Here is a 27,787-nt window from a genome sequence, read left to right as displayed (position 1 = left end):
CTGAGCTCTCCTCCCTCTCTCTCCTGCCCTACCCTCCCAATCTCCTCCTCTTACCTGATCAGTGTCTGGTTGTGCAGGTCACAAACCATGATGTTTCCCCCCTATACCCCTCCTAACCACCTCCTCCTCCTCCTCCTCTTCTTACCTGACCAGGGCCTGGTTGTGCAGGTCCCAGACTACGATATCTCTCCCTATACCCCTCCTAACCTCCTCCTCCTCCTCTTACCTGACCAGGGTCTGGTTGTGCAGGTCCCAGACTACAATGTTTCCGTCGCTGCAGCAGGAGAAGCAGACCTTGTTGTCAGGGGAGATGGCCAGAGCATAGCAGGCCGGAGCAGAAGACGTCAACTCCGCCTTGATGCGGGGAGTAGGTGTGGCCAAGTCCCAGATTGACAACGTGCTGGCCTCGCCTCCAACAATGAGGGTCCGCCCATCAGGGAGGAGCTTGCAGGAACGGATGTAGTTATCCCTATTCTGATTGGGTAACAGAGAAAAGAACTCCAGTAATTAAGGTGTGAAACATGGGACTGTGTGAAATGAGCAACATAAAATCCACAGCAGCAAAAATGAGTCCTCTCAGGAGTGTAACATCAGTAATGCAGCCTCAGCAGTACCACCAGGGGAAGAAATTACAACCCAGGAACATTGCCCTTCAACAAAACTATTTTATATGGACACTGGAGAGCATTAAAACAACTGCCTGTCTCGGTATACTTTTAACTTCTGCCCATGTGACCAGTGTTTGAGTGCGTCCATCCTCTCGCTCTCCCCACCCCCTTCGTTGATCTTTGTCAGTGCATCTGTAGCTATCCATCTATGACCACTGTCAGTGGGTGTGTGTGTGTGTGTGTGTGTGTGTGTGTGTGTGTGTGTGTATGTGTGTCCGTCCACTCACCAGACAGTCGAGCTGGGCCATGGCACTCTTGCTGCCAGGCTGGCTGATGTCCCACACCTTGACACAGCCCTTGCCGCCGGTGTAGACGTGGCGTGTGGAGGTGCTGATGGTGACGGCACACACCACCTCTCCGTGGTTCAGAGTGTGGATCTGACGGGCATGTCGTGGGATGCCCGGGCCCAGCAGAGCATCCGGAGGGAAAGGAACTGGCTGCATCTGTCCATCCGCACTGACGTGGAAAGAGTAAGCACTGGAGAGAGGGAGAAGGGAGAGAATGAACAGAGTAAGCACTGGAGAGCGAGAGAATGGAAAGAGTAAGCACTGGAGAGAGGGAGAAGGGAGAGAATGGACAGAGTAAGCACTGGAGAGAGGGAGAAGGGAGAGAATGGACTGCACTGAGAGAGGGAGAAGGGAAGAATGGACAGAGTAAGCACTGGAGAGAATGGAGAGAGGGAGAAGGGAGAGAATGGACAGAGTAAGCACTGGAGAGAGGGAGAAGGGAGAGAATGAACAGAGTAAGCACTGGAGAGAGGGAGAAGGGAGAGAATGAACAGAGTAAGCACTGGAGAGAGGGAGAAGGGAGAGAATGAACAGAGTAAGCACTGGAGAGAGGGAGAAGGAGAAGTATAGTTGTTACTTTACAAGGCTGAAGCTTGAGGTTAACCTCCAACTATAAAACCCTACAATAACAACAGAGGAATATGAAGACTGTTTTATAACAGAGAATAAGAGGGCGTGGTGACCGTATAGGAGGTTGTGGAAGCAGAGGCAGAGAGAACAGTACTCACGGTTTTCCTGAGGCAGCAGACTGAAGGCTGGCGGGTAACCCTGGGACCCTCATGTGGGGGTGAGGAGACTCATAACCCACCTGGGGGACAGGGACAAAGAACATATGTTAGCTCAGGCATCTGACAGAGCAGTCACAAGTCAAACTCCCAGAAAGCCTTCTCAAAATCACATAGTAGATTTAGAATGTTTTCCCACAGTGAAGTATAACATTCCATAAGGAGATATAATTGGTGTATGAAGTCATGCAATTGGATGAACAATAAATATGTAATCAGTATGTGTATATATGAAAGCCCTTTCTGTCCCTCGACTTCATCCCTCTCTCACCACTGCTGATCGTCCATATCCAGCTGCTGCTGCAGAGCCATTCATCTGGGGGGAGACCAGGTGGAGCCCAGCCCCGTAGGCTGCTGCTGCCCCCGCCAGTTCCCCATTCACCCCTGGAGGGGGCAGGCCAAACGCCCCGGGGGGGTACGCCCCCTGCACCGCCAGAGGGTTCCTCAGACCTAGAGCTAGTGGGAAGAAGAGAAAGGGGGAGAGAAGAGAAGACGGAAGATAAGATTGTGAGAGAATCGATAAAGCAGCAAATGATAAAACTGTTCATAACCTTAGAAGGCTAGAATCCAACCAGTAGCTGATGTTTATCAAAATCAGATCAAATGATTTGTCACATGCTTCGTGAACAACAGGTGTAGACCAACAGTGAAATGCTTACTACCCAACAACGCAGGGAGAAAAATGTAACAATAGAAAAATAATAACACACGGAATAAACACAACGAATAATTAATTATAACGTAGCTATATACACAAGATACTGGTACCGAGTCGATGTGCAAGGGGTACGAGGTAATTGAGGTAGATATGTACATATAGGTAGGGGTAGAGTGACTAGGCAACAGGAGACAGACTTGGTGCATCAGTACCGCTTGCAGTGCGGTAGCAGAGAGAACAGTATGGATTGGGTGGCTGGAGTATTTTACAAGTTTTAGGGCCTTGCTCTGCAATGACCTTAAAATACCGAACAAAAATAAAAATGTAGAAAATTTTACTGAGTTACAGTTCATATAAGGAAATTGAAATAAATTAATTAGGCACTAATCTATGGATTTCACATGACTGGGCAGGGGTGCAGCCATGTGTGGACCTTGGAGGGCATAAGCCCACCCACTGGGGAGACAGGCCCAGCCAATCAGAATGAGTTTTCACCACAAAAGGGCATTATTACAGACATGTTGTGTTTGTGTGTGTTTTTTGGGGCCTGCTCTATGTCAGGCTCTGTTGTAGTCACGTTTCTGACACCTTTATCAGAATCCCACAGTTCTTACCTTTATCACAGTACTAAGAATGTCTTCGTAGGGTTAATTTGAAAACAAAATGTACTTTGAGGGTAGTATACAATATTATGTGTTGTTTAAAAAAAATGCCGCCAGAGGGCATCAGAGTTGAGGTTTAACAGCTGGCACAGAGGAGTTCCTGTGGCAGCTCTGATCCTCTATGCAGGGTTCCACATCAAGTAGGATCAAACACACACAGCTCAATGCCACAGAAGAGATCACCAGACCACTACTGCACTCTGCTGGCTAGTTTGCCACACTGCAGTGTGGAGCCACTAGACTACATAGAGAGATTCTGGGAGAAGAGTGATGCATTCCAATAGACTGAAGCAGCGTAATAATGAAACAGTTCAGTCACAGTCCTTCACCTCTCTTAATCTCGCCGTTTAAAGGTTCCCGCATAGCTCTCAACCCCACAGGCAGTAGGCAGACGCATCAGTTAACCCACATCAAGGGCAGTTTGGATAGCTCAGCTGTTTGGAGCGTGGTTTACCATTTAGATTTATGCCATGGACCACAGATACTGAATATAGATGGAAACTCTAGGCAGCTTCAGATAAAATGCTCTGGTAACTGACCATGGCTGGTATATTGAAGACCCTTTAAAAACCTAGTGAAAACTGCAATGTAAATACGATCCATGATCATGATGGTCTTACCCAGAGGGTCAACGCCAGGTTTTCCAGGGAGGGGGCGGAACTGTGGGGGGGCACTGGGGCCAGGGGTGGAGGAGTCCTGGGAACTGTGGGGGGTGCCTGGCTTCATACCTGGGGTACTGGACTTCTCCCTCTGTTAGAGAAAAAGGAGGGAGGGGTGAAGAGAGAAAGAGCGAGTGATGGGGGAGAGAGATCGAAAGAAGCAGTGAGCGAAAACGACAGTGTGAATGAGAATGTCAATGAGAATGTGAGGGGGAGTGAGAGAAGGAGAGAGTGTGATGTGAATGTAAGATGTCCTTCCATCACAGCTATCAGAAACACCAGGTGCTAATACTGTAGAATTACACAAAGGACATCCAACATGAAGAAATCCTTTGGAATGCATGTCATATTTAACAGATGGCTGCTGCTCTTTGTATCTAGAATAATATATCTATGCTGAAGAAAGATCATGCCAAAGGAGATAAGTGGGTGTGTAGAAACGCAGTAATTCAGTTAGGCTCAGCAAGGCTAGGGTCACATGGGACCGTGAGCGTCCTTGACACTGCATATGAAGCTGAGTTGAAAGATCATCACTGAAACTAAGTGTGTGGGCTGCGCATGTCTCACCATACATACAATCACTCATTTGACTTGGAGCATAACTGTATGAAGCGGTGTGTGTGTGTGTGTGTGTGTGTGTGTGTGTGTGTGTGTGTGTGTGTGTGTGTGTGTGTGTGTGCGCGCGACAACGGCATGTAATGGACTGATCCTGAGCATACCGGCGGCTCCCGGTCCTTGCTGCGGGAGGGCGAGGCTTGGCTGCTGGAGGAGGCCAGGGAGGCAGGGCTGGCCTGGGGAAGGGCGTCTTTACGGGAGGGGGCAGTTTGTCCAGGCCGTTTTCTCTGGACGAGTAGGAGTGCACACTGCGGGGGGATGAGGGGTCCTGCGGGGTCACAGAGACGGGGTGGGGGGGACGTTAAGTCCACCAGACGTGGTCCCGCTGAGTGTTTCTCTCATCAATCTGAATCAGTCAATTATCAGAGTCAATTTGGGTCTGAATGGAGGCGCAGAGATGGACCAACTCACCTCATCCACCACCAAATTATCATCACTCTTATCCGCATCGCTGCCCTGCAATCAAAATGTGGGCTTTTAGTTAAAAATGGAACACACACAAATTAACTAATTACTGAACACAAACACCCACAATAGGTAATCAACTCAGCATACTAACATAATCTGTCATGAACTCCTTCTCGTCAGCTTTCCTCTTCTTCCCATTGCCGAGGTAGTCTGCTGAACGGCCCTTATCCCCGTTGGACATAGAGCTCTGAGGAGGGAAGGATAACGAGGTGAGAGGGACTGTTTAATCATGTCAACTTCATAACCACCCTGGCAAAATGTGATGGGAAAAAAATTACCACACAGCATCAACTGGGGTTCAGTGTCCGTGAGGGGGATAGAGAATGGAGATGTAGTATGTTGTAGCGTACTTGGGTGTAGGGAACTTGAAGTGTCGTGTACTCACCGGTCCAGCCTCGCGGTCTACGTCCATGATGGACAGCATCGCCCCGCGTCCCCGCAGCCAGCCAAAACAGAGCAAACACAATACAGCATGACTATCACCATTCTCACAAACACACAGCTTAAAAACATGCCCCAGCCCATCCCAACCTCACATTGACCAAACACAACTACTCTAAACCCAAACAAAACCAACTCTCCCCATTCAGCCTAACCCAAAACTGTCCAACCTAATCTCCCATCATCCCCATCCCAGCCCATACCTCTGTGGTGCTCTGCGGCGGCAGCAGCAGCAGCAGCCTCCATGTGGGCCCTCTCATGGCCCTCTTTGGCAGCCAGCTGGGCCCCCAGGGCCCCGGACAGGGCCAGTAGGCCAGACCCACCGCCCAGCGCCAGGCCAGGGTGAGGGAGGCCCCCAGGGTGGGGCCCCATTTGCAGGCTCTGCAGGCCCTGCAAGCCCTGGGCCACGTGCTGAGAGAGGTGCTGCGCCTGCAGCTGTTGCTGGAGGGAGGAGAGAGAAAACAAGACAGGGGTTGAGTTGTGGTCTACTGGGTTAGAGGTGGACTGGACAGGGGAGGGGCTGAAGGGAGAGGTATACAGAGAGAGGTGTCACAGAGAAGGGTGTCTCCATTAATGGAGGAGCCCATGCATGGTGCCATCCAAAATGGAGTACGAGTGGAGGAAAGGAGCACCTCCCTAGGAGAGAGAGCACTGACACAAAAATCAAACCATGGAGTGCATGATAGGAATGATGTGAAGGCAAGAAAATCATAATTGTATTATTTTTTGTTTTTAATTTATATAAAACATTTTAAAAAACAGATAGCACTGAAATGTGATTGGGGGGGGCATTTTTCTCAGACTAAGAATTAATGTGTGATTTGAAACGTCATTCCTCTGGTTTGGTGAGGCCATGTGTTGTCTCTTGGCACCCAGTGATGTGCAGACACACAGATAGTGTCATCTCTCCTTCTCTTCTCTCACTACGTTTCCTAACAGTCTCATTTCAACCTGTTCCTGTTAGGTCCACACTAAGAGACCAATTTGTGTGTGTGTGTGTGTGTGTGTTGGAAGGAGGGTGAACTGGCTATCCACAGAAAAACAAGAGGCGCAAAAATAAAGACGTATGAGAGGATGAAGGGACACACTGTATGAGGTAGAGGGGGGAGTCCACGTACCCCTATAGACGCATTTAACTCCCCCATAGTCACCTGCTTGGCGCGCTCCATGGCCTGGACCACCTGTTGTTGGTGCTGTGGGACAAACCAAGGTAACAGTGAACTTGAAAGGAAAGGTCTGAATTTTAACATGCTTTACAACGTCAATAATAATTCTTCAAGACCAGTATTACAGCATGTGGTATAAAGTATGTACATGTTTAGGAGGAATAACAGTCACACTTTGAAGCTCCATAATGGTTCATGTCACTGTGTAAATGTGTGTGTCTGCTGCATAGAGGTATGTCACAGTGTAAATGTGTGTGCCTGCTGCATAGAGGTATGTCACTGTGTAAATGTGTGTGCCTGCTGCATAGAGGTATGTCACAGTGTAAATGTGTGTGCCTGCTGCATAGAGGTATGTCACAGTGTAAATGTGTGTGCCTGCTGCATAGAGGTATGTCACTGTGTAAATGTGTGTGCCTGCTGCATAGCGGTATGTCACAGTGTAAATGTGTGTGCCTGCTGCATAGCGGTATGTCACAGTGTAAATGTGTGTGCCTGCTGCATAGCGGTATGTCACAGTGTAAATGTGTGTGCCTGCTGCATAGAGGTATGTCACAGTGTAAATGTGTGTGTCTGCTGCATAGCGGTATGTCACAGTGTAAATGTGTGTGCCTGCTGCATAGAGGTATGTCACAGTGTAAATGTGTGTGCCTGCTGCATAGCGGTATGTCACAGTGTAAATGTGTGTGCCTGCTGCATAGCGGTATGTCACAGTGTAAATGTGTGTGTCTGCTGCATAGCGGTATGTCACAGTGTAAATGTGTGTGCCTGCTGCATAGCGGTATGTCACAGTGTAAATGTGTGTGCCTGCTGCATAGCGGTATGTCACAGTGTAAATGTGTGTGTCTGCTGCATAGCAGTATGTCACAGTGTAAATGTGTGTGCCTGCTGCATAGAGGTATGTCACAGTGTAAATGTGTGTGCCTGCTGCATAGCGGTATGTCACAGTGTAAATGTGTGTGCCTGCTGCATAGCGGTATGTCACAGTGTAAACGTGTGTGCCTGCTGCATAGCGGTATGTCACAGTGTAAACGTGTGTGTCTGCTGCATAGAGGTATGTCACAGTGTAAATGTGTGTGTCTGCTGCATAGCGGTATGTCACAGTGTAAATGTGTGTGTCTGCTGCTGCTGCATAGCGGTATGTCACTGTGTAAATGTGTGTGCCTGCTGCATAGAGGTATGTCACTGTGTAAATGTGTGTGTCTGCTGCATAGAGGTATGTCACTGTGTAAATGTGTGTGTCTGCTGCATAGCGGTATGTCACTGTGTAAATGTGTGTGCCTGCTGCATAGAGGTATGTCACAGTGTAAATGTGTGTGCCTGCTGCATAGCGGTATGTCACAGTTTAAATGTGTGTGTCTGCTGCATAGCGGTATGTCACAGTGTACATGTGTGTGTCTGCTGCATAGCGGTATGTCACAGTGTAAATGTGTGTGTCTGCTGCATAGCGGTATGTCACAGTGTAAATGTGTGTGTCTGCTGCATAGCGGTATGTCACAGTGTAAATGTGTGTGTCTGCTGCATAGCGGTATGTCACAGTGTAAATGTGTGTGTCTGCTGCATAGCACAGGTATGTCACAGTGTAAATGTGTGTGTCTGCTGCATAGAGGTATGTCACTGTGTAAATGTGTGTGTCTGCTGCATAGCGGTATGTCACTGTGTAAATGTGTGTGCCTGCTGCATAGAGGTATGTCACAGTGTAAATGTGTGTCTGCCTGCTGCATGTAAATGCGGTATGTCACAGTGTAAATGTGTGTGTCTGCTGCATAGCGGTATGTCACAGTGTAAATGTGTGTGTCTGCTGCATAGCGGTATGTCACAGTGTAAATGTGTGTGTCTGCTGCATAGCGGTATGTCACAGTGTAAATGTGTGTGTCTGCTGCATAGCGGTATGTCACAGTGTAAATGTGTGTGTCTGCTGCATAGCGGTATGTCACAGTGTAAATGTGTGTGTCTGCTGCATAGCGGTATGTCACAGTGTAAATGTGTGTGCCTGCTGCATAGAGGTATGTCACTGTGTAAATGTGTGTGTCTGCTGCATAGAGAGGTATGTCAATGTTTTACTGTGAGTTGTTGGGTACTAGCAGCATACATGTGCATGCCTCAGGGTGTAGGTGGCTGTCAGAGAGATACTGAATGTGTTACTGATGTGTTAATGTGCATGACCGTGTGTTTTTGTGTGTCTGTGTTTGATTTGCGGTGTGTTTGCGCATGTCTATGATTGATTTGCAGTGTGTGTGTGTGTGTGCATGCGAGCCTGTCTTCAGGTGATCTCACCTCCTGTGACAGGAAAGGGATGAGCTGGGCACAGATCACGTTCAGCCGCTTGGCGATCTCCGTCTGCAACACACAAAAAAAATAGAGATTGCGTGTGAGGACACCGTGTGTGTGCTCATCAAAGCAACACACACCCCAGAACCTGAGCAGGTCTGGCTGCGAGGGCCAGTGTTGTAAATATTTCAGCTCCTCACATTTAGTCCATGCAAATCCAAACACTGCCAAGAAGCCCGGGTAAAATATTCATGGCCAGTATCAAATGTGACCACCCATCCCAGAGTGTGCGTGGCTACCTGCTGGGGGTCAATGGGCTTAGCCATGGAAGTCTGCCAGCTCTTCCTCCCTCCATCTCCTTCTCTCACTACCATTAGTGAAGTAATCTGCCATGTATTGTATCAAAACCATACTGTGTCTCTCTCCTCTCCTCACCACACAGTAATGATATGCATGCAGAGATCATGATGACAACATCATTATAACCGGGGGCCATTTTCCTGCTGACAACTAGCCTCTGCTGTATCGTCACCCTCTTCTCTCGACCGGCCAGGCGACACAGCCCCACACACATCACACCATTCCCTACCAACTGATTTATTGACGCTGTGGTAAACTCCCACCCCCCCTCCTCTTTCACACACTTCCTCCTCTCCCTTCTTCCTCTTGCCCCCCCCACCCCCCACCCTTCAGCACTTGCCTCCATAAATCCATCACCCTCACCAGCGAAACACAATGATTTCTTGTTAGAGAATGCCAACTACTAAATGACATCTTCAGGAGAGAGGGAGCCAGGGAGATCGGAGAGAAGGGCACGGTGGTGGGTGAGGGAGAGAGCAAAAAAAACAAGAGACCATGAGCAAGTGAGCGCAAGAGAAAGAGCATAAATAGGGGAGTACAAAATGGGAGAGGGAAATGAAAAGAAGGGGGAGGGGAGAAGGAGGCGGGGAGGCTCTTGTGCCGTTGAGGAAATGAAAGCCAATGAGGCAGGATGCACAAGGAGGACGGGGGAGTGAGAGGGAGAAAGAAAGAGACCGAGAGAAGGAAGGAGGAGGGCAGGGTGATTCGTGTGGCTTGTCAAAAGCAGAGCGATTGAGATGGCAAAACGAAGGGAGGGAGCAGACGCTCTGAAGGCAGTGACCTGATTTAAAGTGAAATTCAGCATGGACTGTATGTCTGCAGGAGAGAGGGAGGAAGAGACGGGATGGGGTGTCAAGTACAGACAGAGGCGCGGGGGGGTGTGTATATGATAGAAAGAAGGTGAGAAATGGAGAGAAAAGGAGAGGGGGTTATATATAGACTAAGGGATATAAGGATAGAGAGACAGAGGAGGAGGAGGTGGTTATAGAGAAAGAGATAAAGGGATAGAGGGAGGCGGAGGGTGAAGTCAGCAGTGGTAATAGACAGGATTTATGAGGGGAGAGAAAAGGATGTTCCGGCTGCTTTGGTAAGGAAGGGCACATCTCTCCTCTCGTCTCGCCTGTCTAGAAAAAGGAATTCGGTTTGCAAATCCTATTAATGCAACAGCAGCACAGTGCCATGGGTCCATCATAGGCAGGTTAGCATGTTGTGCTGGAGGTCAGTTCACTAGATTCTCCCAGAAGCATAGCATACATACATTACTCATCTAGTCGCAGGTCGACTAGAGAGGGAGGTTAGACTCACCTGTTTGTGCATTTCAATATTAAGGCCGTAGGACATCTCGTAATACTGTAAAAGAGAGACGGAAATTGATGGTTGTACATTTGCATATATGCAGATCTACGATGAAAAAAAAACACCTTTTAATGTTGGATGAGTGGGCGAGTCAATTTTCTTGGTTTTATTCATATATTTAATGACCTCAGCTCTGGGCTATGCCAACCTGGCATGTGAGCACAGAGATGGTGGTGGTGTCAATCACTCGGTTCAGAGCCAGGATGGAAAATCGTTGTCGGGCAGAGCTGAAGTCATTTTAAAAACTGACGTTGTAGTGTGACATTCTGACATGTCATTTTCAGCAGGGTTGGTTAAGGAGTAAAAAGTGAGGGGGTTGACAGCTAGGTAGAAGACATAAAGAAATGGCAGCGCTGAGAGCTTTTTGATGGAGCAGTGGACTCCGTCCCTCCATATTCTGCAGAAGTGTGTGTGTTCAATAAAAGGGCCCTTCCTGACGGCTGGTTGTTGTGTTATGCCAAGATTCAGAGCTGTTGCTAGGCGACTTGCAGACTCCAAAATTCTGAGCTAAAAAGAAGAGAGAAATGGGGTGGGGATGTATGCCAAGCGCTGGGGCTGTGCCAGACTGCCACATAGTTCCTTTTGCCACAGTGGGCACTGGGCAACAAACAGTCAGCTGTGGTTAGGGCGCTCTCTGATCACAGCCTCGTGTGCACACCGCCAGGAATGTGGAGGATTACCCATATCAGAGCTGGAGACAACACACGCACACTTCAAAACATACACACAATGTAATATGTGCTGTGTGTGTGTGTGTGTGCTTGCATACGTCTGTGGTCCATGTGGTTTCCAGTGGGTGTGATGTGTAATCCCTTGCCAGATGCTGGCATGAGTGGTACAGTGTAGTCAACAGACAGACAGCTGTCTGTGTGTTACCAGCGAGAGCGTTGTCTTGTCTGTCTGCTCCGCCTGGGAAAGCTACACAATGGATCTCAACTCTTCTCCTGCAGAAATTAACCATCAGCATGGTGTTAGTTAGAACACCCGAGGTTGTGGATGGGGTGTGTGTGCGTGTGTTCTTGCAGGTCTCACCATGACGTAGTGTCTCTGGATCTCAGTCTTCTCTGTGGCCAGTTTCTCACACTCCATCTTCAGGCTGTAGGAAAGATTTAGAAAAGGGCAGATACTCTATTTTTTTTTGATTCATACAGCACATCTAAAAAATATATTAACATTAACACAAACACAGGTTCCGGCTCTTTAGTAGGCAGTGCAGACACCTGCAGCTAGATTTGTCCCAGCAAAGATAGGATTGGGCTGGTGACAGGACATTATCACTTCAGAGCACACCAGGAATAGATGACTCACGCTTAGCGCTCGACAGAAAGCCAGAACAGACCAGGCAAGCCAGGACCAAGGTGTCATAAAAGGGCAGGGTACGAGACGCGCCTCTCCCTCCGCTCTCCCCCTTCCAATCTCCCTCCCTCAGTCTTTCTATCAGTCCCCTCCTCCCTCTCTCCTTTCCTCCATTTGTCCCTCTGTCTGACCCTTCCTCCCCCCGTATGTCCCTGCCAAGTCATCCTGTGACCATGCCGCACAAAGGCAGCCCAGGAATCCTGAGCCCAGCACGCACACAGCCCTCCTTTAAAAAGAAAAGATTCACTCATTTTCAATGTTATTGTTTTTGTGCATCTCTGCATGATGTTCCATCGATTCCCAGAGTCAATTCATGTTTATCAGAGCTATTGCCATTCAAGCAGGCAGAAATTCACTACACTAGAATTTAATAGGAGATTGTGAAAGCCATTGACCACATTTTTTTGCAATATTCCTACCTTGAGAAATGTGTAATTTAACTGAGGGTCCATCAACTTTCTCTTATTTGTCTGCCTTTTCAGTCCAGGCTGCATTGCATGGTGCCATTGCAAATGTCAGACTTGATCTGCAGGTTGAACATGCTGAGATTGTAGACTCCTAAATTGATAGTGCAGTTTGTTTAGGCGATTATACAGCTAACTAGCTACTTCATATGCTGATATTGACTTCGGTATTATTGTGTGTAGCTACATTTGCTAGCTAGCAAGCCAGCCCATAGAGCATTGCACTGTGTTTTTTTAAGACAACTTGAACTGTAATACATTTCCACAACGATTTTCACATGTTGTTTACCAACCTTATGATAATGACTAAATTAAACATTTGTTTACAAAACATATTGTTCTCACATGAGTGTTATTTAACACCATAAATTATATGAATTAGTGGTTTTGGGTGGATTATTCCTTTAAGGAACTAGCCAGTCAACCCCCCCCATTCCGTTCTCCTCTCCACCTATCCCCTGACTGTATTTCACCCCGGCGGGCACGCTGCTGACTTGTTTGCGTGTGGCAGATTTATGCGGGGGAGAGCAGCGAGGGCCTGGGAAATTAGAATATGATTAATACTGCAACATTACCAGGCTGCAACAGGTAATAACAGCACATCCGCTCCCCTTCAGAAGGCCCGCGCTGCCACCCATAATTGACTCATTTATCACCGCCAGGGAGGGAGGGGGGAGGCAAAGGTGGTGGAGCAGACAGGCGGGGGGAGGAGATGGAGGGAGGATGGCAGAAAACTCGGGGGGGGGATTACATTTATTCCCCTGATAGATTTTATTACAGTGGAATTGCCGCTCTGCAGAAGTCCCCTAGAACAGGATTTCTGAGAAGTGACAATTCTATCTGTTCACCTAGACCTGGGCATCTCAGAGGGGTGACTTTCCTCACGTGTGTGGTACACGATACATACAAACACTAGGCTAAGGGCGGTATACCGTATAATTTAGAAAGTCACAGGATGTTTTTCCCTATACCGTCAATACTATTTCTTTGAAGTTTTTCTATAAATGTTAATATTTTTGCCACTTTTTAAGTGAACACCTGCAGTCAACTTGTGCAATACATTAGGATATAAAGCAGATGATGTTCTTCATTTCACCGGTTACATTATTTTACATTATGAAGCTTATGATAGTTCCCCAGAACAGGTGAGCCAGTCAAGTCTGTTTGTAAATAGCACAACAGCAGAAAGCAGAGCAGGTGAGTTCAGCTCCCTCAAAACATGAGACATCTGTGTCATTGTGTTGTGTGACAAAACTGCACATTTTAGAGTTGCCTTTTATTTCAGCCCATGAAACATGGGACCAACACTTCACAACACTTCACTTGCGTTTATATTTTTGTTCAGTATAGCTTCATTTTCATCAGATGACAACAGAAGCCCAAAGTGATTTGGCTGGCAGCCACACAAAAAAAGCAAGGTCTTTTTTGCAAAAACGATGCATGGCCATCATATTGCTCATGTTTATCATAAAGAATGTAGCCAGTTACATTTCCTAATGTTTTGCTTAGTTAATATTGCATTTAACCAGAGAAAAGTGGGTTACACCGAGAAAACTGCTGGAGAAAAGTGGCTACACATCAGTCAGAGCCTGTCTGCTGATACAATTCCCATTCATGAATTCTCATCCTAGTGCAGAAGTGCAACTGCAGCATAAAATTAGTCCAATGCGGAATAGAAATTACAATAAGAAGCATTTTAGATAGATGTGTGTATTTATCCCTAAAAAAAAATCTGCGTGAAACACACAGAATGTTGCATTAACACGATCCCTAAGTTTAACTTGCTAGTTATCTAAGTAAGTGGTTGAATTAAAATCAGGACACTGGGCATCAGATAGTGTTAGCTTTCTGCCGTGTTTGAGAAGTCAAAAACCTTTGGATGAGTTATCTGTACAGCTGTCACTGAGCTGGCAGGGAGAGAGAGACAGGCCGAACGAGCGACAGGGGGAGAACGAGCGGGAGCACCGGCGAGCGAGCAAGAGCGCGCAAGTACGAGCAAGATAGGAAGAGAGAGAGAGAGAGAGAGAGAGAGAGAGAGAGATGGGAGCCTGCTATGCAGCAACGTCCTCTGCTCTCTTCCTCTCCGTGACAGCAGATAAGATGATCGTCGGAATGCGCTACAAATCTGCAGCCTGCCACCACTCAGACAGCTCTGTCAGCAGAGCACCATTACCCCACGCACACACGATTACACAGAGGCATGCATGTTCACTGCACACACACTCCCTCCCTCCCTCCCTCCCTCCCTCCCTCACAAGCACACATACTGGTGTATTGCAGAATATATTGTATGGCTGGCTCCACAGGGTGTCAGAGCTATAGTAGCAGGTGACTAATGACGATGCTACATCTGCGCTACCTCTCACAACCCTCTACACACACTCCTGCATGGTGTTAATTAGGCCATGCAATGGCACATGTGTCAAAACGTCTTGCAATGGAGAATGAAAATGAGCGTTTCTTATTGGACGAGTCCAGGTAGTCTTTCCCCATTGCAGTCCCTTCCTGAAAGTGGAAAGTTGTTTACTCTAGTAGAATGCACATGGTGCAGTTTCGAAATTGGGTAGTGCATCATCAGTTCCTCCCCTCGTGTCAGTCATTGCATACATTAGAGAGCTATTTATTGCTCAGAAACGTCCTAATCAACTAGCCTGTGTCAGTTAACGTTTTCTTAGCTTGGTTTTTTAGCGCATTGATTTTGTTGTAACGTTTGAGTGACTAAAATATCACATGAACATACAATACAACCGCAAAATGTGTAGAATTGCAGAATTTAAGCGGGGGTTCCCAATGCTGGAAGGGGGCCCTGAGTGAAAACGTTTGAGGACCCCTGTTCTAGAGCGTCACGTAATGACAGAAGAGAAGCTGGATGTAGGCCTATCTAATTATAGACACGTTGACTAACAAATAGCCTACCAAATGTCGGAAATTATAAACAGAAAAATATCTAAAATGATGCTCCAACTTTTTATTTTCGCACGACCTGTCAAAGTTGTTCCACGGTCTCTGCGCTCACACACAAATGACACACCTACGAACCACTAGACTTTCATCATCTCCCAACCGTGTGTGCGAACACGCAACAAAGAAGAGCTTATTCAGATGGACCGAAATTGGAACAGGAGCATCGGGACAAAATGTAATTGACATAATATATACATAAACTTTTCAATTTACATTTGCAATAGAATGTCCAATGCCGAGAGAGGGTTCAGGTGACTATCTAGGCTTCACAGTTCTGATGTACCGTAAATAGCACAGCCATAAATATGCAAAATATTCAAACTAGCTAGCTTATGTGAGCAATTTTTCATGCATCTACCATATTACTCTTGATTAATGCAACAAAACAATATTACACTCTTGAATAATGCAACAATTCACAAGCATGTACAGATATTTAAATGGTTTGTTTTCTTGTCCATGCACTCATTCATTTAGCTGCAAGACAGTAACACATCCAAAGTGGCACAGCTGCTAGCTAAGTAACGTTAGCTAATTGATGAAGCAAATGTCGTTAGCTAACTTTAGCATTGTAAAAATGAATATTTACCGCTCGCATACGAATATAAAAAGTACAGGAACGTTATCATACAGTGTCATTCATATTATACAGCGCTAGGTAGCAAACTAAACAAAATATCTGCATCCTCCTCACATGCTGCCTTAGCTAAATTCTGTTTACACTGCCCTGCTTGGAGGGGGGCAATTGTCAGGAGTGTGGTGCATGACCTCTGCAGGTAGCGGTCGAGACAAGTTCTCAAGTTTACATTACAATAAAAGGTCTACCCAAGGGTGTTTTCCTCAGAATCTCTGGGAAATCTATTGTAGTGAGAAGAGGCCCAAAGCTGCAATTTAGACACACAATAGCATAGTAACCCCAAACAGACCCCTCCCTGTTCTCTGTACTAACCAGCATGTGTGAGTTTACAGTAAAGATTGTGTGTGTGTGTGTGTGTGTGTGTGTGTGTGTGTGTGTACTATACACACACACGGCTAGTTTACTGTAAAGACTCAGTCCTTTTCTGACTACATGCCCACAGACCCACACCTGCATTAAAGCTAATTTAAGCACCAACCAGTAACCACCCCACCAAACACATGCTCAGTCACTAGGGTTTCAAAATTCCAGGAATTTTCAATAAAATCACTGGTTTCCCAGAAATTCTGGTTGTAGGAGTCCGGATTTCCTGTTTATTCCCTTCCGGTTGTGTGAGTTTTAGGGAAAACCAGGGAATTTCTTAAAAGCACAGAATTTTAACTGCTAAACTGCTTGCTGTGATGATACACATGGATTGGATGTTTACTAACACGTTAGTTCTAGGTTGTTGACTACCAGTATAATGTTAATATGGTGACAATGATGTAGGCGGTGTAACGGTCAGCAGTAAATGGTATGAAGGTTTGGCTTTTGACATGATTTTGCGCCTGGTCACAGACAACTGTGTCGTGAACTTAAGTCCACAAGCGAAGGGAAAAGGTGAGATGAGGAGCGCGCATAGATGCGAAAAGGAATTATACAACGAGCAAAGTGATGATGCTGTATGTGGCTGCTATGAAAGTACTGTGTGTGCGGGTGATCAGGGGTGTATTCATTCCGCCAATTGTTGCTAAACGTTTCTTAAACTGAAGAAAACTGAACGAAACAGGGGGGGACCTACCGGAATATGTCCAATAGAAACTATTTTTAGTTGCAAAACAACTGTTTGGACAAAGTCACCCCAGGGCCCAGTTTACCAATGTTACGTTCATCGTTAGGATCCTATGGTTCTAAGATGACCTTAGCCTTAAGATGCTGTGGGAAAATCAGATCAGCTAGATGCAGGCAAGAGTGTGCACGGTGGTATTGAATGCATCACTGTCTGTCACCTTGATTACTCCAATTTGTCTCATGACCTGTGCACCTACATTATAAATGTTAATTTGTGGGCTAGGTTGTAGCAAATTCATGATGGGTAAATGGCAAATTCTCGTATCATTTAGTAGTCTAAACCTATCGATGTTACATTGAACTGGGTGAATGGAATATGAACGACAGTCATCCAATATGTTGTGATAGAAAAAAATGGTCCTCCCTAATCTTAAACCCAATGTTCCATCTGCTCAACACAGTCGGTTACACAAACACACTGCTGTTTTGAGCACAGTCCTGGTATCAAACAGTGCAATACTTGCAGAGCAGTAGAGAAGAGCGTGTGCTCTTGAGTGTTCCCTGAGTGGCAGCATGTTAACATTCTGAAAGCCTCTCCTTCACTCTAGAACTCAATACAAAACAACAACACACTTACTAGGCTACATGTGGGCCAACGCTGCTGTTCATAAGGGAACTGTTTCTGTGTCACACACTCCCCAGTCACAACGACCAGTGTGTGTGTGTGTGTGTGTGTGTGTGTAGAGAGAGAAACAAGAGCTTCATATTTCAGCAGCTTCTCACTGTCTCCCTTCAGTCTGCTGATTAGAGGTTGTTTAAAGAGCAGTTGCAGAACACACACAGTGCACACACACCCACCCACACACAACTAACTTGGCAGGCACAAACAAGTATACTTCATGCAGTAATGTGACAGCTGTACAATAGGTGACCCACCCATCTAGCTGTTTAATTAATATATTCCTCTTCTATAAAAGGTCCACATATCTAGTATCACACACACACACAGAAAGAGATACACACACACACAAAGACAGAGAGAGACATGCAAACACACACACAGCTCATCATTCCTAATCCCTTTACCTCCGTCTCTTTCCTGCCTCCTAATCCATTTTAGCAACAGCAATCAGGCTCCACCCACGATCAATAGGTCTAAAATACTAACCGAAGCCCTGCTATTTCTAGCCCAGATCTGTGTGTCAGGCTGCGTTTAGCTTGTCTGTCTCTGTGTGCGTGTGTGTCTGTGTGTGCACGCCATGTGTTTTACCCAGAGTAAGTCTGATTAGTCTGTCAGTAATAGGACTGTAATATAGAGGAGAGTGTGTTGATGAGATCCTCTGTGGGGAGAGACCTGCAGCTTGCTCGTGTCTGCTGAGGGAGGCTAAGCAGGTCACCCCTAACCCAATAGACTGGTGTTTTACCTAAACATGCTTTGCATAACAATTTGCATGTGGCTCGCTGCCATAGAACGCTATAGTAGAATCTAGAATCTGCCACAGAATGCAATATATTCGTTGGAAGATAATGGATTCAGTGTTAATCAAGCAAGCGTGGTTGTTGCCAAATAATATTTTTCGTTATTAATGCTTCAGATGTTTTATGACAGGTGCAGGGAGAGCGGTGCTATGAGAAACAGGGCGGCTGCCTGACCAGGCCAGTGTTCTGGCTCAGAGACGGTTGTTTGACTGTGGTGTGATACTGTGATTGGGCCGGCTGCTGAGTGCCAGCGGTGACGCTCGTAGTGCGATCCAGAGGTATGTCTGGAATCAGTCAGGCCCGTTTGAACGCTGGCCCGCTGTTTGTATGGCGAGCCTTTGAGCTGGAGGCTTGGTGGGGAGGAGTGGAGGGTGGGGGAAAGGGGGCCAAACAATAGGAGTTAGCTGGGGGAGGGGGTGGAATAGCCAATTCTGGCTGGTCGAATCAAAGTGGGGGACTGTGTGAAGGTATGCCAAGAGAACAGAGGGAGGTAGAGCAGAGCTGGCTGGGAGTCAGGCTGAGATGCAACAGCCAGCTAGAGTCCCACAGTCAAAGCTATTCAGGCTTTCTCTGGCTACATTCCTCAACATCAGAGCACACATCAAACACACAGATACAGAGACATACAGGAAGACACACACATCAAACACACAAGGATACACACACATTTTTGTATTGTTGTGAAGTCTCAATCTTCTGAAACTACTTCCCCCAACAACAGAGCACCAGCCCCCCCTCCTAACGCCCAGCAAACTACGCCAAGAACTCTTGCAAAGCAATGAAACCCATAAACACGTAGAAAGTCTCATGTTCCAGTTCATCTACAAACTAAAGGATGAAGAAAGCCTATGAGCCTCCATCCATTGTTGTGGTTCCTTCTGTTTCCTTTCCCTGGCCCCCTTTCTCCAATGTACTTTGCTGTCTCTCTCACATCTCCTTCTTCCCCCTTAGAAAAAGCCTGAGGTTGAGGTCTGTGGGCGTTCTAGAACAGATCTAGTATATAACCAACCCACGTTCGCTTCTTGTCATGGAAGCCTAAGATGGTAAGCGGTTCTCCAACCACTGGTGGCCCCTGTAAGCTAGCACACACACACACACACACAGATAGAGAGAGAGAGAGAAAAGGCTGCAGTGTTTTTGGTTACTAGGGGAGGTTATGTACCTGTGGTACTGGGTCTGGAGGAACTGGAACTCCTCCTTGATGCGGTCCAGGGTCTCTGGGTATGTGAGCTTCAGGGCCTGGGGGGTTCCCGAAGCTGCAGCTGCCGACGCCGAGGACCCAGGGGGTGGCTGGAGAGGTGCCTGTGCAGAAAAAGAATAAGCACTATGAGCATATAATTGTAAAAAGTGTGAAAATCTTTCAGACAACACCCACTATATACTCAATATATTTTGCAGTGATTTGGCACAATGTTCTCAGATTCTCAGAAATGGTATACTCATACCCATTTTATCACTGCATGTTTACATTCCAAGTTAGGTCAACATCCTTCATGTATGAATCAAATACCAGATGAGTGCCAAACAATAATTGTGTGTGTGTGTGTGTGGGGGGGGGGGTAAATATGAGAGATGTGATTGTATGGGGAACAGTGGGAGTGAGTTGGAGAGCCATGATGAGTGAGCTGAAGCTGAAGGACAGAGCTGAAAGACACAGAGGCGTGTGTGGTATGTATCTGCACACAGAGAGGGGAGGGAAGTTGAGGGAGAGACTGTACGGAAACCAGGGGAGTCAAGAACCATTGTGAAGTGACAAAAAGTGTCAGGGCCAGATATGTGAGGTACACCAGGAGGGAGAGGGGAACAAGGGGCTCTTGACCAGATTAAGACACTTGTTTAATGTTTAAGTCTGGGTTGGAAGAAAGGAAGGAAAAGACAGTGGGAGAATAGGGGACACCCCATCAGAGCACATGGGTGGTACCCACAACAGTCTGGCCCTCCTCTCTGGTCCCTCTCTGCAGGACTTTGAGCAATTAGTTAGCAGGGCCTAAGGGGTAATGCTGCAGGACAGCCAGACAAAGGGATTGACCGCTGGGCTAGTGGCTCTCTTGTCTGTCTCTCTGGTTCTCTGTCAATGGAGGCCCACCCCACTGCCCTGATGCTAAAGCTACAGATGAGGACAGAGGAGAGGCAATGTGTGTGTGTGTTTGTGTGTATAGGAAATAATTGAGTGGGTTAGCTCCACTCGTGTGCCCTATGCAGAAGCATTAGACATTAGTCAAATGAAGTACAAGGCTTGTTCATTCTGCTGGATTCCCTGGTGGAGAAGGATAACTGGGGAAGGGAGAGGTCGAGAGAGAGGACATGCTGAATGTATTCAGCACTGGGTCCTGCATGTGATTGCAGTGTGGACCTGCACAGCACCACGAAAAGCATACAGGTATGCATGTTAGCATGAGACACTGAGTGTGTCCATGTCTACATAAACTTCACAGAACAGCGCAAACTGGCTCTAACCAGAATAGAAAGAAGGGAGGCCCCGGTGCACAACTGAGCAAGAGGACAAGTACATTAGTGTCTAGTTAGATAAACAGACTTCTCAAGTCCTCAATTGGCAGCTTCATCAAATAGTACCCGCAAAACACCAGTCTCAATGTCAACAGTGAAGAGGCGACTCCAGGATGCTGGCCTTCTAGGCAGAGTTCCTCTGTCCAGTGTCTGTGTTCTTTTAACCATCTTAATCCTTTCTTTTTATTAGCCAGTCTGAGATATGGATTTTTCTGTGCAGCTCTGCCTAGAAGGCCAGCATCCCGGAGTCGCCTCTTCACTGTTGACGTTGAGACGGGTGTTTTGCGAGTACTATTTAATTAAGCTTCCTCCCAATCCTCTTTCTATTCTGGTTAGGGCCAGTTTGCGCTGTTCTGTGAAGGGAGTAGTACACATGGTTGTATGAGATCTTCAGTTTCTCACATGGAATAGACATAATTTATCAGAACAAGAATAGACTGACAAGTTTCAGAAGAAAGTTATTTGTTTCTGGCCATTTTGAGCTCCAGATACTCAACTAGTCTAAAGAAGGCCAGTTTAATTGCTTCTTTAAATCAGGACAACAGTTTTCAGATGTGCTAACATAATTGCAAACGGGTTTTCAAATGATCAATTGGCCTTTTAAAATTATAAACTTGGATTAGCTAACAACGTACCATTGGAACACAGGAGTGATGGTTGCTGATAAGATAATGGGCCTCTGTATGCCTATGTAGATATTCCATTAAAAAAATGTTTCCAGCTACAATAGTCATTTACAACATTAAAAATGTCTACACTGCATTTCTGATCAATTTTATGTTATTTTAAATGGACAAAAAGTGCTTTTCTTAAAAAATTTTTAAAAAAAGGACATTTCTAAGTGACCCAAAACTTTTAAACGGTAGTGTACATGTACATCTTCCAAATATTGAGTTGCACCCCCTTTTGCCCTCAGAACAGCCTCAATTCGTCAGGGCATGGAGTCTACAAGGTGTCGAAAGCATTCCACAAGGATGCTGGCCCATGTTAACTCCAATGCTTCCCACAGTTGTGTCAAGTTGACTGGATGTCCTTTGGGTGGTGGACCATTCTTGATACACACGGGAAACTGTTGAGTGTGAACAACCCAGCAGCGCTGCAGTTCTTGACACTCAAAATCGATGCACCTGGCACCTACTACAATTCCTTATATAAAGGCACAAATCTTTTGTCTTGCCCATTTACCCTCGGATTGCCCCACATAACAATCCATGTCTCAATTGTCTCAATGCTTAAAAATCCTTATTTAACCTGTCTCCTCCCCTTCATCTACACTGATTGAAGTGGATTTAACAAGTTACATCTAAAAGGGAGCATAGCGTTCACCTGGTCAGTCTGTCATGGAAGAGGTGTTCCTAATGTTTTGTACACTCAGTGTACATGCACACAGTGGAGTCCGAAATTGACACCTTTGATAAAGACACAAAAAAAACGAAGGGGAAATTATATTATTTTATGCTATTACAAATTGCTCAGAGAAAGATTTCTTATTTACTAAAAAAAAAAAAATTCTCAAAAGGTAGGGGTCGAAAGCACATTGACACCTCTGTTTTCAATACCTCACCTTGTGAGGATAACAGCACTGACCTTTTTTCTAAAATGTTTCATGAGATTGGATAACATTCCTCCATACAGAATCTTTCCAGATTCTTGACATCCTTCATCAGCGCTTATGGACGGCCCCCCTTCAATTTAAACCACAGATTTTCAGTGGGGTTCAAGTGTGTACTTGGGGTTATTGTCTTGATGGAAGATCTACTTGTTGCCACTTGGCTAAAACATCCTGGTACTGGGCAAAGTTCATGCCATTGACCTTAACAAGGGCCCCAGAACCAGTGGATGCAAAATAACCCCACAACATCAAAGATCCCCTATAATATTTTACAGTAGGTATTGGTTTATTTCCTGCATATGCACCTTTTTGACACAAAAAAACTCACCGCCAATGTGCATGGCCAAAGTGCTCCATTTTAATGTCACCCAACAAATGTAAACACCTGGAGTTAGCTAAAGGTCATTGGCACTTGGATTGGTAACGGTGCTATGGTCAGATTAAATGATAATAGGGCTCTTTGGCCATGCATACTAGTGGTGGGTTTAATAGGCCAATATTCTACATAATTACCACATTTCCAATGCTACACTAACTACAATGACCATAATCCATACTAGTCTGGTCTTGGTCTGTGTGGAACAGACACGGAGACCTCATTGACCGAGATAGAACGTGTGAGAGTTGCATTGCGGGGCTCTCTCTACCTGAAAGTACATGAGTGGTTGATAGTTGGTCTTCAGCAGTAATACAATTCTGCCTTATTTACTTTGAAGAACTACTAAAATAGGGATTTTTCCAGACAGCAGCTCTATAGCGATGAGATGACTTGGAATTAAATAAGTCATCAAATAAAACAAAATATACACAACAAATATTTTATTAAAATGATGTGAATAAATGATGGTTAATAAGTGATAAGAAGTAATGGACAGTCACTACCATGATGGGACTTTTATTCATTGTGTTATTGTGTGTTGTTACAGCATTCAACCCACATAATGCATAGTGCATTTAATGTCCGAAAAAAATAACAAACCGAAAACTAATAAAACTTTAAAAAGCACTAATCGCTCAGCATTACAGAAGGCTGAAACTTGGCCACAAGTGGATCTCCAGCATGTCAAAAACTCAAAGCCCACATCAAAATTCACAATTAATTAATTGACCACAAAAATCAACTTTCAGTCTCCGGACTTGAACCCCATTGAAAACCTGTGGTTTGAATTGAAGAGGGCCGCTCATAAGCGCAGACAGAAGGATATCAAGGATCTAGAATGTATAGAGGAATGGTCTAAGATCTCTCCCAAAGTGTTCTCCAATCGCATAAAACATTTTAGAAAAAGGCTCATTGCCATTTGTCACATGCGCCAAATAAAACAAGTGTAGACCTGACTGTGGAATGCTTACTTACAAGTCCTTAACCAACAGTGTAGTTCAAGAAGAGTTAAAAAAATGTTTACCAAATAACATTTAAAAAGAGAAAAAAAAGAATATAAAGTAACAATAACGAGGTTATATACAGGGGGTACCGCTACGGATTCATTGTGCGGGGGTACAGGTTAGAGGTAATTTGTACATGTAGGTAGGGGTGAAGTGACTAGGCACAGATAATAAACAGAGAGTAGCAGCAGTGTACAAAACAAATGGAGGGGGGGGGGTCAATGTAATAGTCTGGTGGCCATTTGATTATCCTCACAAGGTGAGGTTTTGCAAGGTATTGAAAACAGGTGTTAAAATTTTTGACCTGTACCTTTGAGAACAAAAATACATTACTTGTTAAACAAAATCTCTCTGAGCAATTGTATTAGTATAAATAATTTCCCCATTTTCTGTGCATACAATAAAGCTCAGTATTTGAATGTATTATTTGAGTCATTTTTGCTCATCTTTAACAATTGTGTCAATAATTTCTGACCCCACTGTATAAGCGTACATGTACATGCGTGCGAGAGTGACAGAGAGAGGCCAGGTCTGTGAGGGTATGTGGGGGAGGGGGAGAGGAGCAGTGCTACGTCTGGTGGGGAGAACAAAACAGAGCGGGGTCCACTGAGGTTCAGGAGAGGGGTTGCTCATTGTTCAGCCTCTAACGAGCCCCTCTCCCCTGCCTGCCTGCAATCCAACTCAATCTGCTGGCCAGATACTCCCTTTCAGAGCACAGGCAGGGGCGCACACACACAGGCACACACGCAGTCTCTCGTTCACTTTCGCACACACCCCCCAATTACTCTTCACAGGCCAGAGAAAGGAGCCTCAGGAACAAGAGCACCAAGGCCATTTTGTGGAAGGAGGAGAGGGAGGGGAGGGAGAATACTGCCCTTCTCTCTCTCTCTCTAACTCTCCATTTTCCACTCTCCCTTTTTTTTGCTTTTCACCTCAGTGTGTATGTGCTCCAAAGAACAGGTGCAGAGAGCCTCCCTCAGACAGAAATGGGGAGTGTGGGATCGGGGCTGACCCAGCAGTGGAGTGTAGTTACGCTCAGCGATGGGGGAAATGTATTAAGACAGGAAACTTCTGCCTTGGCTTCTGTTAACATCAGCCATTCTGGCTCCTAAGCACAGGGCTTGTTATGATTCAGGCCAACGTCAGAGTAGATACATGCAGGCACGCAAGCAGACCCCTGTGGCCCCTCATGGACACAACAACATGAAAGAGTGGAGCTGGCCCTTCATTAGCAGTCAGTCAGATGACTCTGACCCCTCTACCTTGCTGGTCAGCTGCTCTGATTTAGTGTGCGATGTCAGAGGTCACACTGTAGACCTGGCCACCATGGGATTACTCAATCACCAACCCAGCCAGGCAGGCAGGCAAACAGATAGAGACAGTGATCTCTTCAACTCTACATGTATTCTCCAGTACAATACAATCCCTCTGATTACTCCAACTGATTCCTATTGGCCTTATAGGAAGGCAGGGAATGTGCCGAGCTCAAAAACAGCCATGTGCTTTCCATCCTGCCAGGAAGACCAGTACAGTTCAGGTCCAGAGGCTAAAGGGCACCATCCCTGTAAAGAAGCCATAGGTAGAGTCAGGCTGCCATCTGATCAGCCACCTCCTTCCCCTGAGTCCCCTAGTAATCTGCCCTGGTCGAGCTCAGCATATTTTATTATTTTATTTTGTTCAGTAGTGTCTTGTAAACCCATGTGGGCTGGGCAACGGTAGGTGTATGATACTTAAATAAATTATACCAATCAATAATGTAGTAATTAAATCAGGCCCAGGCTGGGAAAGGTAGAGTGGTGGGAAAGAAGAGTGAAGAGGTGGAATGGAAGAGAGGGGAGGTAGAGGCATCTCGGGACCGTAATGGCTCTAAATCAGGCCTAAATCGTCTACAATGGGCCTTTAAATAGGCAGGAGGAAGCCCAACAGGGCCATCCGGGCTGACATGATTCCCAGCCAGGAAGGACTGCGCTGGACTGGAGCTAGGCTGGCATGGCAGCAAACTCAGCCTGCTGCAAACTACCGATGCTTCATATAGAGAGTCTGGCTGCTATTAAAAAGGCCTACGTGCTAATACACACGTACACAGATAGTGAGGGAGACATGCACAGAAAAAAACCACCATGCAGGCACACACATGCGCAGAGATACACAAAGGACACACACACACTCTCACTATGGAACTAAGTGTGGCATTCCATGCATGCAGGGTTGACTACTCAAACTCGCCCACAAGGCCTGAAAACTAGCCCCCCGAAAAAATTTCGCAGCAAGAGAGGAGTTGCCACAGTTAGCCAATAAACCCTTTTTCTGTAACCTTATCAACCGGATTCAGAACTACCCTCGACTTAACTTTAACGACCTAAGATGCAAAATTCAGTTTTCCATCAAAATAATTATTGTGAGCTAAATGTGACTAATAAACTAATTTGATTGCCACAAGAGAAAATAATTTGCCCTTATTAAACTTTAAAAAACAAACGTTAGACTATTTTCTGGCAACTGTGCCTTTATTATGTTCCAAAGTTACGACTAGAACCTGTTATAAATGGCCAGTTTGGGAGATCGACATGTCCTTTCAATAGGCATAGGCTAGGCCTACTGACTAAACACTGGGTTTTGATTGTAATTAAACTTTTCCATGGTTTGGTATGCTAGATGCAGGTAGCCTATAGCCCCTTAGGCCTACATCTCACTTCAGATAACCTACACACAGTAGCCTAGGCAAGATGTAAGATGAACGATTCAGCAGCTTGCTTAGTTCTAATTAACATTCGACATGACTAGCGATGCGATTTTCACGGTAAGCAGTCTGTTGCCCAATAGCCTGCTGGAATAGGCTACCGAGGATGGGGTCGTAATTTCAATCACTGAATCAAATATGAATAATATGGATATGAACTGAATAGGCCTATGCTTGTCAACAACAGCCAGTGGTTCTTTTTTCCTGTAGCCTAATCTGACTGACTTTTACGGTCAACCTAATGCATTCTAACAGCTGATCTGCAATACGATAGAACTGTGACCATGATCACAATCGATAACTTCCAGTTTCATTAACTAAACAAATTTTAGAACAGAATTTTAGGGGCCTTTTAAGCATTCTAGTAAAGTTAAATAGTTAACACACACACACACACAGACGCAGCAGTCTAAGGCCCTGCATCTAAGTGCAAGAGGCGTCACTACAGTCCCTGGTTCGAATCCAGGCTGTGTCACATCCGGCTGTGATTGGGAGTCCCATTGGGCGGTGCACAATTGGCCCAGCGTCGTCCAGGTTTGGCAAGGGTAGGCCTTCATTGTAAATAAGAATTTGTTCTTAACCGACTTGCCTAGTTAAATAAAAGGTTACACACACATCACACTGACAAAAACTTTATTTTGCTGGCATTTATGTATGTCCCCATTACCAGTAAAACATAATCAAAACCTATTTCTTTCACTTACTTGCTGTGCTTTTTCATTGTTCATTTTTTCAGTCGTTTCATTCTCAACCAGGATTTCTATGGCACGCTGTTTGAGTCTTTGCGTGTCAAAAAAAAACAATTTACCACTATTTGACGTGTCAAATAATCTTGTTGACCAATCAGAACCTGATTATGACTGCACATCACATAATTTAACGCGTTCATAAATTTTTTGCGTAGTTATTACACATTGATTACTCTATCACGCGTATTTTAGGTGTCACAACGATTCGTCGATACGTATGCTATGATGCTGGTAAAGTTCTCGCACACCTACAGTGCTGGTCATAAAAAAAAGCTAGCTAGCTCATGGATGCAAACAATGTTCTTCCCCAAAAACATAGCAAAACGACAATGTTTCAGTAGCTATATAGTTAGCTAGCTAACTATATAGCTAGGTGTCATCACCTAAAATAACCCTAATTTATAAGACAGTTCTTATTGGATTAATATAACCTTCAACTATAGCCTTCAAAA

The 27,787-nt window shown here is 45.6% G+C and overlaps 1 protein-coding gene across 1 annotated transcript in view; it reads right to left on the bottom strand.

Annotated features, from left to right (window-relative positions):
- LOC112250890 (transducin-like enhancer protein 1) overlaps positions 1-27,787 on the bottom strand; it is a 44,666-nt gene that overhangs the window by 5,417 nt on the left and 11,462 nt on the right. The window contains 16 exon segments of the mRNA XM_042322099.1: positions 227-474; positions 896-1,145; positions 1,684-1,763; positions 2,012-2,196; positions 3,681-3,810; positions 4,439-4,536; positions 4,539-4,602; positions 4,746-4,790; positions 4,894-4,989; positions 5,188-5,249; positions 5,447-5,684; positions 6,395-6,436; positions 8,684-8,746; positions 10,343-10,387; positions 11,426-11,489; positions 19,506-19,645. Coding sequence (XP_042178033.1) covers positions 227-474; positions 896-1,145; positions 1,684-1,763; positions 2,012-2,196; positions 3,681-3,810; positions 4,439-4,536; positions 4,539-4,602; positions 4,746-4,790; positions 4,894-4,989; positions 5,188-5,249; positions 5,447-5,684; positions 6,395-6,436; positions 8,684-8,746; positions 10,343-10,387; positions 11,426-11,489; positions 19,506-19,645 — 1,850 coding nt within the window.

Source organism: Oncorhynchus tshawytscha, linkage group LG05 (assembly GCF_018296145.1).
Source record: "Oncorhynchus tshawytscha isolate Ot180627B linkage group LG05, Otsh_v2.0, whole genome shotgun sequence".
NCBI classification, from domain to species: Eukaryota; Metazoa; Chordata; class Actinopteri; order Salmoniformes; family Salmonidae; genus Oncorhynchus; species Oncorhynchus tshawytscha.
The sequence above is the reverse complement of the archived record's forward strand: the minus strand, read 5'-3'. Positions and strand labels throughout refer to the sequence as shown.